The sequence below is a fragment of the Triplophysa dalaica genome, chromosome 22 (assembly GCF_015846415.1).
Source record: "Triplophysa dalaica isolate WHDGS20190420 chromosome 22, ASM1584641v1, whole genome shotgun sequence".
Taxonomy (NCBI): Eukaryota; Metazoa; Chordata; class Actinopteri; order Cypriniformes; family Nemacheilidae; genus Triplophysa; species Triplophysa dalaica.
In genome coordinates, this window is record NC_079563.1 from 4915561 (window position 1) to 4932406 (window position 16846).

Here is a 16846-nt window from a genome sequence, read left to right on the forward strand (position 1 = left end):
GTCGGGCTCGGGCACTGTCGGGCCTAACTTTTGAAGCCCGATTACAGCTCTAATCTTTTGCCCATTTCATGATATGAATCTGAATGATGATGACCCGAGTGTATTGTGCTGAACAACAAGGCATTTTCTGCAATCACCAAAAAACACTTGTGGAAATGACAGAAAACATCCTTTTGTTTGCTGACACATTTCAGATGGAAGTGAATTTGTTGATAATGAATTGATGACAGAAGATAAGCAGAGTTACGCACCAGCACTCCTTTAACCCAGCCGAACTTCACCACTCCTTTAGACTCCGATGCTTCTTTAGCCGCGGCCTCTTCAGCAGGGGTCAACTCATCTCCATTAGCGAAACCATCTTCAAACGGCTCCTACAAACACAAACAAACATCAACTCAATAAACTAGGCCTGCAACAAATCATTCTTTTGATAATCTCAGGATTATTACAGCCAGTTTATCACTAATCATTCATTATTTTGTCGATGAATCAGATCTCCATTACACAATGACACATTCAGACCATCTCTTTCACAGTCGTGTTATCAGTTCTCATTAAATCAGTCCCTCAAAATAAACAAGTTTCTTAAGATCCGCTAGCATAAGATTACTGGGTCAGCCTGGACCCGATGTGCTGTCAGACAAGAGGACTGTGGGTAACATCATAGACACAATCTTATATGACGAGCAGTGAAGCTGCAGCTCTGAATCAACATTAAAGATGCTCAGAACCGTCTACAGAAATGCTTTTATAAGATTCTTAATTCAAGTTTCTCAAAATATATAGAGTCTGGTATTTAACCGTCGCTACAGTAACAACATGCATTAACATCATTCAATGGTGTCACTCAAGCAGTTTTCAGATTGTTTGTTTCAAATGTTTTAACAAATGTTAAATGTGAGAAGCCAACAATAGTGTGGTGTATAAAACAATACAATAAGAATATTAGATGGCAGTCAAATCTCACTGCTGGAGAATAAAAGCAGCATTGACTTTCTGCTAGTGAAGAGTGTTGATCTGGATGTGATTTGGCTCGTAGGGTCACACACAGTCTTTCAACACACATTCAATATTTCCATTCTATGGCCGTCTGTATGTGGACTGACCCGTGTGCTTGTCTGGTACAGGCTTCCTTCTGGATGTTATGAATACTTCAGTCAGTAATGTCACACGAGACGTTTAAGTGAATAAAAGATGCCTGCTGAAAGAAATGAAAACTGCTTTAATGAACTGTGTATGTGTGTGTGAGTCAGGAGAATAGCCGCAGTCAGATGTCCTTGAGCTTGTGAGAGGTCAAACACAGGAAGCAGAAACAATGCTGTGACATCATTCCCCTCCCGCCCTCTCTATAAATGAAACTGTGAAGTTTATTACACCCCCCCACCGCTTCGGTGTAGCACGAGGACAAAGCACACGATAGAATGTGAGGTGATGAAGATCAGATGATGGGCGTCTCTTCTGTCCACACCAGCTCATTTCTTTAGGAAGTTTAGTGAAGATCACGACCTCTTCTCTGTCCTTCAACATATGAGCCAGTGTTGATGTATGGACCTTTATTGATGACTGATGGGTGAGGGTCATACAGTATTACACACGCCAGAACGCACACTGATGTGGATCTGACCTAAACTCTTGGGATAAAGGCCTTTGAGTCTGTTCATGCTAAATGAAAGTCGTGGTGGACTGATATGAGTTTTGAATGGCCAGTGTTGATTTTAAGAAAGCACTGTGACCAATTGGCCGATTTAATAAATGAAAATAAATAAGTAAATGAGAGAAACAGAAAAATGTCGAAACAGACTTGAACACATGAAAAGGTCCACACGTGACCTGACATTAATTGTGGGCAGAGAAACATGGCTGAAGGTTTTTAAGGCGTTTCTTCAAAAGTAGAATCATGTGATCGATAAGTCATGGCAACATAGGTTTTCACAAAATACATTTCAGTTTGCGGCTGTACAAGTGTATTGTACCCATGATTCATTGAAGTTCTTAACACACACGCGTTAGTGGTGATTTTATTTCTGTCTGAATGTTTTTCAGAGAAATACCCAAGTGAATGCACATTTCTCTCAACGCACACAAGCATCGCTTCTATCACTTCTCATTCACATGTATTACTGCAGACATTAACATTGAGCTGAAGGACAAAAGGAGATGTTATATGTAGTGCACAAGAGTAAAGCGGCTCAGTGTAAATGATGTTATTAAAGCAATGGAAACAAGCGGGAAAGCACTCACACTCGGTCAAAGCCATGAGTTTAGCATGAGTCATGTGCACATTTATAACTCATATCCACCATTTGTTTATTCATCACAGGTGTCCATGACAGAGCTAACCGCATAACTCAAACAGGAATTCTGGGAGATTGTCCTTTACAGAAGTCCCAAAGGAGAGTTCACTTCAAGAAAGTCATTTCCTGTTTCAACCCCAGATAGAAAGCATATTTGGGCCACATGTGAGAATCCTAGCTATGGCATGGTTGAACATATATGGGCCATATTTGTTTTGCCATAACTTTAGAAATGGCGGGAATGTGCAATTGGTTCACATCTTATTTTGGGGTATATGGCCCAGATAACAACGAACACATGAGAACCACATATGTTGAAGCACGGCACATAGTAGGAAACGTTAACTTGTGGCTGACATTTGGATTGTACTTGGAAAAACACATGACATTTCCCACAGAGATCAAGTGCGACCTGCAGTCCTCACAGCACCTTTCTCTTCTTTCCTCATAACTTTTCAAGTTTAGGTAAGTAAGGATGTTTTGACAATTGAAAGTAATTATTTTTTATTTAATATGAAGCCGTTTGTGTCAGTGTTGCACGTGATAAATTTTTCATTGATTATGCTGTCAAATTGGCAAAATAATCTGGGTTTACCTCAGCGATAATGGTTTAAAGGTACAATGCGGCCAGCTCTGCAAACGCTCAGTTTTAATGGGCGTGCCGCATTGAAGACTTTAAAATGAAACGCCCACTTCTTTGATTGGATAACAGTTTGTGTAATGTCTGTGAATTTGTTTAGGTTACACATTAGAACCATTCACAGTTTTCACACAGCATCAGTATTATCTGAAGACCTCCTGTGATTTTTAAATGACCGCCACACATCACTATTTCATGTGACGCATTCACACAAGATGATTTTACTCAAATTTCCTTATTTGAGGAATAAGGACTTATTTCCCAGATGTGATATCAAGGATTTGCGTATATTTTCTATACGGGAGACTCCCGGTAACTTATAGATATCACCCAGCACCCCAAATAATACCAAAACACTTCAAAACAGCCTCCATTATTCAGAAATGGTGGATAAAACCTTGAAAAATTATATATGAGCTTGACAAATCACAGAGATGGCGATACACACGACCTTAAGATCACAGACAACCTCTGCAATTATTACTAAAGGTAATTACTAAAGGACTAAAGATCCCCATGTAATACTGATCTCGTGTGAATTGTGCTCAGGGCACATCAAGAGATCTCTAACAAAGCAATAGTGACACACAGTACAAACATGTTTTACTCACATAAGATAGCTGCATCATTCCTATCGGATCCAATATTGAAGGCACAGCACTGCTTTATAATTTTAAACTCTCCACAAATCCAGTGTCGACCTGTGCCTTGTTCACGAAGGAATCCTCGGAGAAAGGAAAAGACCAAACGCTCCATGTTTTTTCACATGAGCTGGAACATCTTTAAAAATAAACTATAAACCGCATTACTAATATCGGAATCTGAAGGAAGGTTATGAAGCGGCATTAGTCTTCCACATTCTTCTTCCACTTTAACGGCATGTTTGTTTATTGCTTGCTCTATCTCTATCTGGTTCAGCCACTTGTGTTACTTCAGTTCTGTCATGCTTCAGTGGGCGGTGCTAGAGAAGTAGTCATTGTGGTGGTGTCCAACCTATCAATGTCGTCATAGATCGGTGCATTCCAAAAACCGGATGTTTGCTGGGCCTGGAGTCAATAACAGATGTAATGTCCGTAACAAGGGCGTTTTCAGTTCTGACACTTACATGATGTTCGCGTGAACACGATTCGCTCTTAAATAACAAAAGCTTGGGTTTAAATTGTGATTTTATTTCAAATCGCACCTTTAGTACTGGAATAACGCTAAATAGTCTAAAAATGGACTCTCCTGACGGATTAAACTAGGCTCATATTGACTAATTCATATTTTTACTTTAAATTGTTGTTTAAATTCTTATGTGAAGGCCTCACCAACAAAATCAGGGATTAAATGAAGTAAGCAGTAATATAAAAGACGTCTAATTTCAGTATACTTAAGTATATAAGTTTAGTAAATTTCCTCTTAGAATGTTAGTTTACTGTACTAGTTTACAAATATGCAAGATACACTCTTTCAATGTAAAATATTATAAAAAAAAACTGATTACAAGACTACCTGAAGATATTTGAGTACATGTAACATCACAAAAGCAAATGATTTTGAATCTATTTGTGTAGTTGAGTGTAGTTGATCTTTTGCAAAATTTGTAATAAAAAAATATTTTTTAAGATCAGTGTTTGTGTTTAATATTGTGTTTATTGAATATTTAAATAACAAAATGTTATTGTTGTGGTCTAGATATGGTTAAATTCTGGCTTTTAGTCTATTAACCACATGTGGGCCACATAAGGGCCGTCAGGCTTTACTGAACTCAACCAAACAAGAATGACATAAGGTCCAGATCTGGACAGGGGAACACTTTCTTCAGTGCATTACTAAAAATAAATGAACCTCATCATATAAACGTGTCTTTCAGAAGGCTGTCTGTGTGTGCAGGTGGACAGCACATGTGCAGTTTATTACAAACACATCTTAAAGGACTCACAAACCTTCTTTTGTGGGAATGAGGCATGCGTGACAAAAGAAACTAATATACAGTCAGATATGATTTAGCAGTGGTGTTTCATCACAGTCATGGGTCTGAAGGGTTCTCAAGAGATAAGAGGCTCAGCTGTGATGATTTACAACTGTTTGTTCACCGACGCACACTGCAGTACAGCTGAATAAAACACACAACCGTGTAGGTGTTGTCCTTGACTGCCATTCTTCAGTCAGAGAAAGTCAAGTGTGTGATTTCAGTTTAACACCCTTCATGAGAGAAAACATCAAGTCCATTCTGACTGACTGAGAAGAGCTCCACACGCAAACTTAATGATGAGTTAAGTGTGTGTGATCTGTGCCACTACACCAGGAATTGTTCATTGGAACTAAAACATTGGAAATCTGAAGTAAAAGTTTTATTTATATTACAAAAACAACTCGATCATTTGATAGTAGACATCATCTGAACACTGAATAAATAAGATGTTTGGTTTGTTAGGACTGGTTCTTTTTGGAGAGATTAACAGATTAAAACTAGTAATGACATAATATACATGTAGTAATGTGTAGTAACATGTAGAGAGCAGAGCGGCGGCAGTGAGTGAAGTTTCTAGACCTGTTTCTGGACTTTTTTTGTGATTTAGCTGAATCCCCTCACAAAAATAAAGTTTTGATATATTTACGGTAGGAAATGTACAAACTATCTTCATGGAACATGATGTTTACTTCATATCCGTATGATTATTGGCATAAAATCTGTCATTTTGACCCATACAGTGTGTTTTTGGCTTTTGACTTCAGACTGGTTTTGTTACCCAAGGTCACATATGAAGCTTGTGTAAGTCTTGTGTAAGTTTTTGTACTTTAACATCATGTCCACTTTCTGTCCATGTTCATAGTGAGTGCCAAGTGTCTTTACTCCGCAAGTAAAACAAGAGGTTACACTTGAAAACCCCCTCACGACCACATCATGAACAAACATGTTTTGAGAGGTGCGTGTGAGGGATGTAAAACCTTCCCTTTAATTTTTGCATAATCTGTTGTGTTTCAGGCAGTGACCTGTTGGGCAACCAAAGTCAAAAACAACCAAAGTGGCTCAACTCAACTCAACTCAATGACGCAAACGCTTGCAACTTGTGTTCATGCGAGAACATGCTCAGAGAAGTGTGGGGGATCAACACCACACCCTCACAACCACACATCATCATTCTTCAGCCAACATCACCTACACAAAACAACACAACTCTGTGCGTCTCCATACACAAGTGTGTGACATGAGCGAAACCGAAAATAATGCAGGACATCATCCAGTGCATGTGAAGAATCTTGAGGAACAAGGTTTTAGTCCGGCAGCGGCAGATTTCATCACACCCTCAAGGCTTCAGAGGGTGGAGTGTGTGTGTGTGTGTGTGTACTGTTTTAGCTATTTTGTGAGTGTGAACCCACTTGTGAGGACATTTGACTGGTCCTCACTAAATAAAAGGCTCATCATTGGCTCAAATAGTGTTTATCTTTATATGTAATAGAGGACACATGTGTGTGTGTGATTATTAGGTTAAAGGTCAGGGATAGAGGATAGAATATATCACAAGCCAGATAGGAAATCAATGGAAGTCTATGTAATGTCCTCACTAGTATCCTCAAAAAACCTGTGTGTGTGTGTGTGTGTCCGTGTATGTGTATGTGTGTGTATACAGTGAGGGAAATAAGTATTTGATCCCCTACTGATTTTGTTAGTTTGTCTACTAACAAAGAAATGACAAGATTTTTTCTGGTAAGTTTATTTTAACTGATAGAGACAGAATATAAAAAACTGTTATATAAAGGCTATAAATTGATTTTCGTTTCATTCAGTGAAATAAGTTTTTGATCCCCTACCAAGTAGCAAGAATTCAGACTCCACAGATTGGTTATGTGCCTATGGACCACAGATTAGTCCTGTCACTTTAAGACAGTACTCCTAAATCAGCTTGTTATGTATATAAAAGATGCCTGCCAACAGAAACTGTATCTTTCATTTCAACCTTTTCCAGCACCATGGTCCAGACCAAATAGGTCTTATGGATGTCAGGGACGAGATTGTAGACCTGCACAAACCTTGAATAGGCTACAGACAGAAGCGTGATGAGAAGGAGTCAACTGTTGGTGCGATCATTTGGAAGTAGAAGAAATACAAAATAACTATCAAATGCCATTGGTCTGGAGCTCCCTGCAAGATTTCCCCAATGGAGTGAAGATGATCATGAGTAAGGTTAAAGATCAGCCCAGAACTACACGGAAGAAGCCTGTTAATGATTTCAAGACAGCTGGGACCACAGTTAGCAAGCAAACCATTGGTGACACGCTATGACACAAAATATTTAAATCCTGACGCACCCGCAAGGTCCTATTTGGAAAACTCCAATTTGCTGAGAGATAGCAAAGAAACCTTAAAGATTTACAGAGGAGTGGACTAAATGTCTCCTGACACATGTGCAAACCTGGTGACCAACTATCAGAAATGTTTTATCTCTGTGCTTGGTGGAGAAACCCTGCTCGGTCACCAATAACTTATTTCACTGACTGAAATGCAAATCAATTTATAAAATTAATATAAAAGAACATTTTTTATATTCTATTTCTATCAGTTAAAATAAACCCACCATAAAAAATAAAGACCCTTCAATTCTTTTTAAGCAGGCCAACTTACAAAATCATCAGGGGGTCAGATACCTATTTCCCTCACTGTATGTCATTAAAGCGGCTGTCCGCAATTTCTTTTGAGTAAAAATGGGTGTTTAAAATTGTGTCATTACCCTTGCTTGATTCGATGCGGAAAGCTTGTTATAATGGTTTGTAATTTGCCTGTCGGGTCGATTATCCCGGAGATCCTTATATGATGTCTTTCGTCTATGTGTAATTTCAACACATTCGTACACAGAACAAGAGGATGCGGCTGCTTGCCCGCATGTGGATGCGTTTTTTTTTATGGTAACTCACAACTGCTGGGTAGGATATTATACAATGTTTAGTATTATTTATGGCAGCGTTTAGAACTTTTACTTATAAAAACCAAGCAGTGTTGACATCTGGGGATTCATCATTTGTGAAAAACAAGAAAGAAAGAACTGATGACAGTTAAGAAACAGGGAATGTGATCGTACTCGTGGGAAAACAAGAATTAATATTGACAAGGGATTTCAAAGGTGGCGGGAACTCTGAGATCTGAAAGGATTGTAAACAGATGCAGACATTGCTTTATTTCTTCTGAACAGGTAACGTTAACATTAAGACATTTCAATATTTCAAGGGATAACAGAAAACCGTTGCGCACTTGTTAACACAGACGGGTACAGTTTCAACGGTTGTTCTTTCCCTCTTTTTGTTATGTTCATTATGATTAATGTAATTTAAGACCTATTCGAACAGGATTAGTATCATCTGGGGACCTCATATGATTAGAAATGAAGCCTGTGATTTTACTAAAATTTACAGACTTATATCCCGGACATGATGGCAAGGCTTTGCATATAGTATAAATAATTGTATGGTGTATAATGATTTATGACCGTGCCTGTCAACATCTAAGACCTGCGTTCGGGGATCTTCTGTCTGGTTCACTTCACGGCAGTTTCCATGAGAAATAACAAAATGACCCAGCCCCCAAATAATATGAAAACACTTCAACACAGCTTCCATTTGCACTATTTGTGTCTGTTTATGTTCTTATTTGTTTCGTGTTATATCATCTGCCATGTAATCTGTGTTTATTATGCGCTACTGGTGTAGAGAGAAGATTCTCACCGCTGCACTGTCACAGGCCACGACTCAAAACATCAGACTCATCTGCGCTGCTGAGCAGTGCCCAATCACAACTCACGTAAAGAAATACCTCCACACATCACCTGCAGTAGCAATTACAAACTGAGATGGCGACAAAGAGTTCAATCTTTCGGACTGCCGCTTTAAGCCTCTTATCAAAAAATTTACTTAGAACCCAATGAACTTGGAAGCTATAGACCGATTTCAAATCTCCCGTACTTGTCTAGAGTAATAGAAAAAGTAGTGTCCACTCAGTTGTGTTCTTTCCTACAAAATAATGACATACACCAAAATTTCAGTCTGGCTGTAGACCGTATCATAGCACTGAAACAGCACTCGACCTTCTTATATCATCTGATGAAGTTAACATCTCACTTCCAGGCCTTTCTTGACCTTAGTGGTGCGTTTGATATTGTGGACCATAATATACTTTTAGACTGCGAACTCATTTATACCGGTATTCAGTGACAGGCACTACAATGGTTCAGATCTTACTTAACAGACAGATATCAATACGTCCATTTAAATGGGGAATTGTCAAATCTAACGCAAGTCAATTATGGATTACCTCAGGGATCGGTTTTAGGACCCTTGCTTTTCTCCATATACATGCTGCCCCTTGGCAACATTATTAGAAAACATGGAATTAGCTTCCACTGTTATGCAGATGATACTCGGCTATATATCTCATCAAGACCAGATGATTCCTTCAAACTATCTAAACTGGCAGAGAGCATCAAAGATATAAAACATTGGATGACTAGTAATTTCCTTCTTTTAAACTCTAACAAAACAGAAATATAACTTATAGCACCAAAATCAAGTAAACAGAATATCTGCGATCACAGCCTGTAAAATTAAAAGCTGCACTGTTACTCCAACAAATACAGTTAAAGATCTAGGCGTTATATTAGACGGCAACCTGTCATTTAAAAATCACATCTCAAATATCACAAAAACAGCCTTCTTCCCCCTTAGAAATGTTGCCAAATTACGAAATAGTTTGTGTGTTGCTGACACAGAAAAGCTTATTCATGCATTTGTGACCTCACGACTTGACTATTGTAATGCTCTACTTAGTGTTTGTCCTGTATCATCAATAAACAAACTACAGTTAGTTCAGAATGCTGCTGCCAGAGTTCTTACTAGGTCAAGAAAATACGATCACGTAACCCCAGTTTTATCATCGCTTCACTGGCTACCCATTAAGTATCGCATTGATTTTAAAATTCTTTTAATTACTTATAAAGCCTTAAATAGTTTAAACCCCTACCTACATAACAGACCTTCTATCACATTACAACCCATTACAACTCTAAGATCTCAAAACTCAAGACTTTTAATAACACCTAGAATAACTAAATCCATCAAAGGGGGGGTCTAGCTTTCTCATACTTAGCACAATTTAAATCTATATTAAAGACACATCTTTTCAGCCAAGCTTTCACTGAATGCATAGTTAATGAACAGCAGCTATGCTTATTATTCTCTTTCTGCCTCCGCCTCAGATGCCCATTCTGAGGTATGGAGAGATTCCACCAGGCCTAGATGAACATCCCGTGCCATCCTCCAGCAAGAGCCTGCGGACTGACGGACCATCCCAGGCAATTCCCTCACCACCCAAGAGAAAGGCAACCATTTGACCATCCCAGCTCAGACAATTCAATCCCCACAAGAGCAAAGACAGACTACTTGTCACATTAATGCTGAAGTTACAATACTTGGTATTTAATGCTAAACTTACATCACATGTCAGCAGTTTGAAGTTATAGCTGCATTCAGTGGCCCTGATTGGCGGTTGTTGGGTGGGTGTTTGTGGGGAGTGGGGGGGCTCCAGGTTGTGGTTAGGTGGATGTGTAGGTCTGGTCTTGTTTTTTGGTTGATGTCGGACAACAGAGGAATAAAGCTACAACATGCCATTACTATTTTCCCTGGTAGTTCCTCTGTTTTCTGGTGTCGATCGTGGAGCGGGACCAGGTTGAACCGGCACTGTTTTCGGTAGGTGGGACTTTCTGGGTTGCAGATGGTGGGCTCTCCCTCTTCCTCATGGATGTTTGCTCGGTGGCTTTTGGTCGGGGTCACTGAGTGCAGCTTTGACACGTCAGAGGGGATCTGGCCCTCCCGGATGAGCCTGTTTTCTCCAGTTTTTTTTCTCCATTAATCAATCATTGGAGTTTGGGTTCCTTGCCACAGCAGGGCAGTGTTGGCCTGCTCACTTATTTATTAGAATGATCTTGCTTATTCTATAAACACCATGCACTGTGCTGTGTTTTACCTATCTGTGCTTTTTTCTTATTTGCTCCTTTAAAGCAGCTTTTTGAACAATGCACATTGTGAAAGCGCTATATAAATAAACTTGAATAGAATTGTATGTGTGTGGTGTGTGTTTGTGACATATTTGTGCGTGTGTGTGTCATTTACGCGGATCTTCCAAAACACAGAAAAGGCAAAAATGATCAATTAAATCAGGCCCATTAGAAACAATCCAGAAAGTGAGGAAGCATGTTGTCTGAGGGGTTTGTGTCAAAACAACATCTGCAGTAGATAAGAGTGTGTCTGATGTTGTAAGGGTGAGGGTAATGCAGGGAATGTACACTAGAGCCGTCTGAAACCAAACATCACATGAGTGTAGGACCTTCATCCTGAGACTGAACTGATGGACCATGATATTGTGGATCGACAATATTCACACATATCACCAAAAACTAGCCTTTTACTGTCAAATTATTAATATGCTGCGATTATTACAGTGTTTCTACTAGGATTTTGTGGATTGTGTTGCTGGATGACATCACTCTAAATTACATATTTATGGTGTCATCGTGTAGTTTTTAAGTTGCAACTTTAGACCGGTTTCACTTCTATTCTCTGAACATTCTGAATTTACACATCTTATTGGCCAATAAGTTAATATTATTTTACAAGCACTATCTACCATCCTAAACTCTTTCTCGGAATAGTTAACGTTTGTTCACGTCTCCCTCATTCCTTTTATAAGCAACACCAAGTGGAGCCATGACGTAATAACGCTTGAAAATAGATTTATATTGTCTTGTTAAATTAATTATTTAATATATCGATGTTTAGCGTCAGCGTATCCATTCTCATATGGCACGGAGGAGGACGACGATACATCGCCATATCGATACATTGTCCCACCCCTAATGTATAGACGTGTGCTTATTTACAGACGAACAGTGTTCATGTTCATATTTCCAAACAGTCAATCACGCAGTCCTGTACTCTTTTATTAACATGTCGTCTGCCGTACGGTGAACTGAATGTGCAGTTTCTCCCTGCCACTCACTGCACAGAGTAAACGCAGAGAGAGACTTGTTTTCGTTTCTATTATCAATGACACATTCAGAATAATGGCAGTGAATTACTGCAACAGTTTATATTCTCAGGCCTTTCCTGGAAAGGTTTACAATTAAAGTAATGCTGCATCTGTTTTTTCCCAAAAATCCAGGGCCTGTCATACATAACACAAATTACATAATAATGACACTATTGTCCATTTCCCCCAAACATTTCACAGACTGATGATACGGAGAAGTTCACCCATCCAAACTGAAAGGGATTTCATTCACCGTTAAACACAAATTCACAGGTACACACGTTTGAAAGCCAAACACACAAGACAATAAGAAAAAGCATATTGGTACCTACAGAATAGCTAGAGTTCAATATAGCTGCAAGCAGCAATGCAGGGGCATCACCACCAAAAGTATAATGACTTCTAGAAAAACATCAAACTCCATATTGTAGATACAGCCCCTTTTGTTGCTTGGCCCAAAATAACAGTACAACAACTTACACAACGATTCTCACATTTGTTGATTAATTACTAATAGTAGTAGCACTAAAGGCAATAAATTCAATGATGTTCAACACATGTTACTTATTACAATAAATGGATCATTAACTTGAATTTTGTATCTTGAATAACAGGTGGTGAAATGATATGAAGTACAGATTTTACACAAAACAACATGCTCCAATATAATGCTGCACCTCCCAGGAATCAAATCTACAACTTTAATTAAAGAAATTGAAGGAAAAGGTTAGCAAAAAATGATGAAACATTTTGTCTTCATTTACTCACCCTCAAGTTGTTCCAAGCCTGCATTATTGTTTGTTATGTATAACAACAACAAAAGATATTTTGAAGAATGTGAGAAATTAAATGTCTACTGTGGTGGTCAATGGTGTCCCAGAACGGTTTAGTTTCAAACATTCCAAATATCTTCTGTGTTTAGCAGAACAACTACATTCATACAAGCTTGAAACAGCTTGAGGGTGACTAAATGACAACAGATTTTCATTTTTGGGTGGAGTATCCCTTGAAAGGTGTCATATTTCAGGATATTTCAAGATCTTTCTTGCGTATTTGTTGTGCACTTAAACAGGTGTTCACTATTCGTTTTTACATTTATGCATTTTGGCAGACGCTTTCATCCAAATCCCCTGGGATGGAACACACAACCTTGCGTTGTTAAGGCAAGGCTCTTACCACTGAGCTACATCTTTTCCAGTTTCTATAAAGACCATCCTTCCGTTATGCTTGGACTGGTCAAGCTGACCCAATCTGTTGTGATTGGTCAGCTGCTTAGAGCGCCGTAGTATACCTGTACTGGAGATGGTGGTCTAGTGGGTTAAACCACTGAACTGGTAAATCAAAGGTTGCTGGTTCGATCCCAGCAGCCACCACCAGTGTGTCCTTGAGCAAGACACTTTACTCCACGTTGCTCCAAGGGGATTGTCCCTGTAATAAATGCACTGTAAGTCACTTTGGATAAAAGCGTCTGCCAAATGCCTAAATGTAAATGTAAATGAATACCTTGAGCTTTAGCAATAAACAGTAACTATGGCGTCAGTTTCACCTCTTTAGTTCACCACACAAATCCATTCGAAGCCTTTTCTTTCAAATGTAACAGAGACCTGCTAGTGTGTGAAAGTGTGCATGTGTCAACATCAAACCTCATTAGAGATCGCAATCCTGATCCTACTATTTCCTTTCTCTTCTACTATGACGAGAGACATTCCGCGTCAAGGCCAAAATTTACTTATTTTTTCCCCTAAATTTCACATGCAGGGCTCCATAATAGAATGAAAGCATTGGAGGTGCTATAACTCCTAAATAAAGTCTTTTAGAATCTGGATTTCTTAAACAGATTTTCTACTCAATTCTTCACATGCTTTGGTTTAAAAATGAAGGAAACTGACACATGAATTAAATATGAGAGCTGAGACAAACTGAAACCAAATGTGTGTGTGTTACAAGTATGTTGACACACAAGCAGTGACACACTCAACATGTCTTTACAGTGACTCTCTGGTGTTTTCAATTGTTTTAGACACTGTCTGAGAAGAATGTTGTCTAGAATGACATCGGACATTTTCCACACTAGCTGCGTCAAACTTTTGTGTGTGTGAAAGCAGCAATGACATAAAGAGAAACCACCTCACATTGATCTGAGGAAGGAGTACACAACACCTCAGCATGAAAAATCCCTAAAGATAAATCTACTTTTTTCATAAGAACTTTGAAACTTTCCTGGTTTTGAGATCAAGTGAAAGTGTTGTGACAGTACACTAGTGAACAGAAGCAGTGACGTTTGTGCTGATACATATCATGACTTTCCTAATTACAGTACATTTCCTCTGAGTCTCTGTGCTCTAAACAGGAAGTGACCCCCCAACCCCACAAACACCCCCTAAACTCAACCAACCACTAGAGCTCAACCCCCACTCCTCCAATGTCAAGCAACCAGTGCAGTGTGGCATCTGATAAACAGCCCTCAGAAGAGTTCACCTTTAGCACAGAGCTGATGTTTCTCACAAAGAGTCCTGTGTTCATTTCATCATGTTTATAAGGAGCGGACAGGAAACCACAGGCTCTTAAACACACTGTAACTGAAGCAGGGGCTGAAATTCAGTGCTGGGTTTACTGTTTAAAACACAACGGTTACACTTATAATGCCAGAAACTCACATTTAATAAGTAATAAGTTACAATTTGGTTGAATCATTTATAAATATAATGTCATATATGTTATTAAAAGACATTTTTATATTTTGTTTGTCAAAAACCTGTCAAAAGGATTTGGTGCATCCAGGTCACTGTGTATTATTAGTTTTGATAGTTGTTATCTGGGAATAACGAACCTGCAAATGTGACGATGGGCCAATCAGAATCAAGTATTCCAATCAACTGTGTAATAAGCATTAATAATCCACACACATGAACAAATCCAACACTACAGTCTGATTGTATAAATGAAAACTGACATGTAGCCTATGGCGTAGAGACTAAGGCATAGGTCTACACCAGTGTTATATGTAACTAGTTACTAAGTCATTAGTTACTGTAATTTAATTACTTTTCCCTTGAAAATGTAAAGTAAGTGATCACTCTTCCATTAAGGATATAGAAAGAAATTAGGGATAAGTCATTCAATACTTTGTGGAGAGTCATTTGTACGGTAATCTCATTACACTATTGAATATGTCATTAGTAATTAGTAATTCAGGACCTTTTAGAGTAATTTACCCAACACTGGTCTTCACACAAGTTTAAATTGAGTTTAAGAGATGCAATGTGGGTTCTTAATTTATGCGCACATTGACCTCAGTGTAGAGGTGAGAGGTCTGTGAGAGGGCTTGTGGGACCTTATATGGATTCGTGCGGCGTGGGATTACATTTTTGTAAACTCTGGTACTATGGACAGGAGCGGGTCTTTGGACGGGTGCCCACTCCAGAGTCCTTCTAGCTGACCACATGTAGAGCCTGATCTGAGGACTGTGTTATGCATGTGCTTCACGCATGGACCAGTTTCCTACTCAGTTTAAATAAAATGTGCACGCGTCAGCCCCCAGACTCGGCCGGTCACTAGTGCACCTCAGAGAAACAATTCTGCTTTGCTCTCCGTATCGCCTTCCGCCCCAGTACAAACACCAGTAAGCACACTTCCACCAGTGGACAGAGAAAAATACGTTGTGTCAACCACCTGAAAAGCAGATTCAAATCTTCTCGTTTTTAAAGGCTCCCAGGGTGGTAAGTACAGAAAAGACGCACGCCCTGACAAGCAACAGTCTAGTCACCTCCAGATGTCAGGTCTTCACACAGATTATCCTTCATTCCATTCACAGAATCAACCATCAAATCATTTCTGTAGTGCGAATTGAGCAGCGACAGATTATATAACGTCTTGTGTCTACATTTAGCATTAATGATTAGTTAATAATATTAATATTAACAATATTAATAATCAGTATGTTAAGAGCATTTCATGATGAATTAGGTTTGAATCAGCAAGATTATTTAGAATCAGTTCTAGTATGAATGGCATGGAAAGGGTACTTGTTAGCAGTGGTGGACAGTAACGAAGTAAATGTAATTCGTTACTGTACTTAAGTAGTTTTTTTTGTGTATCTGTACTTTACTCAAGTATTTCAATTTTGGGAGACTTTTACTTTAACTCCACTACATTTCAAAGTCAAATATCTTACTTTTTACTCTACTACATTTTCAAAATCAGTCGTTCGTTTTTATTTATAAGTCAGTAAAAACTTAACTGGTAAAACGAGCCACCAATCACAGTACATCGCGCGCTTTATTTTGAATTTGTTTTGTTTTGTCCGTGTTGCCGACTTGGTCACGTTATCTACTTAGCGCGAACATACGATTCAACACATCAGATTCAGTGAAACTGTCTGCAACAACATAACATTTCGACTGCCAATGTCTTTAGTGAATTCATGAAAGAAACTGCAGAATCTAACTTGCCACAAAACCCATGGCCTTATTTACGCGATTTTTTTTAAATCGTTGAAAAGAAGAACGAGTCTTTCATTTATAAGTGCCTTCTCTGCCTGCCTCGGTCCTGTACAACTTCATCATACAATAATTCTCCTTCCAATCTAAGGGAACACATAGAGGTAAGACATTTTAATTTCACTGATTTAAAATAAAGAGATATAAATCTAACAGTAGCTTGCAGAACACATTTTGGTTAAAATATAGACTGTTACGCTAGCATGAACATTGTACACGTCGTCAGCTAAGTAAACTTATCTGTTTCACCTTATTTCATATTTGAATTTGAAACTTTTCAAGCTGAGTGCTCTGATATTGTGAAATGGGAATCAATCGAATTTAACATTTTATGTTGGAATTTAAATGAATTATA

At 38.7% G+C, this 16846-nt stretch overlaps 1 protein-coding gene across 2 annotated transcripts in view; it reads right to left on the reverse strand.

Annotated features, from left to right (window-relative positions):
• slc12a2 (solute carrier family 12 member 2) overlaps window positions 1-16846 on the reverse strand; it is a 62334-nt gene that overhangs the window by 22967 nt on the left and 22521 nt on the right. For both annotated transcript variants that reach the window (XM_056735795.1, XM_056735794.1), the window contains exon 2: window positions 252-371. In XM_056735795.1, the coding sequence (XP_056591773.1) occupies window positions 252-371 (120 nt within the window). The remainder of the gene's footprint in view (window positions 1-251; window positions 372-16846) is intronic.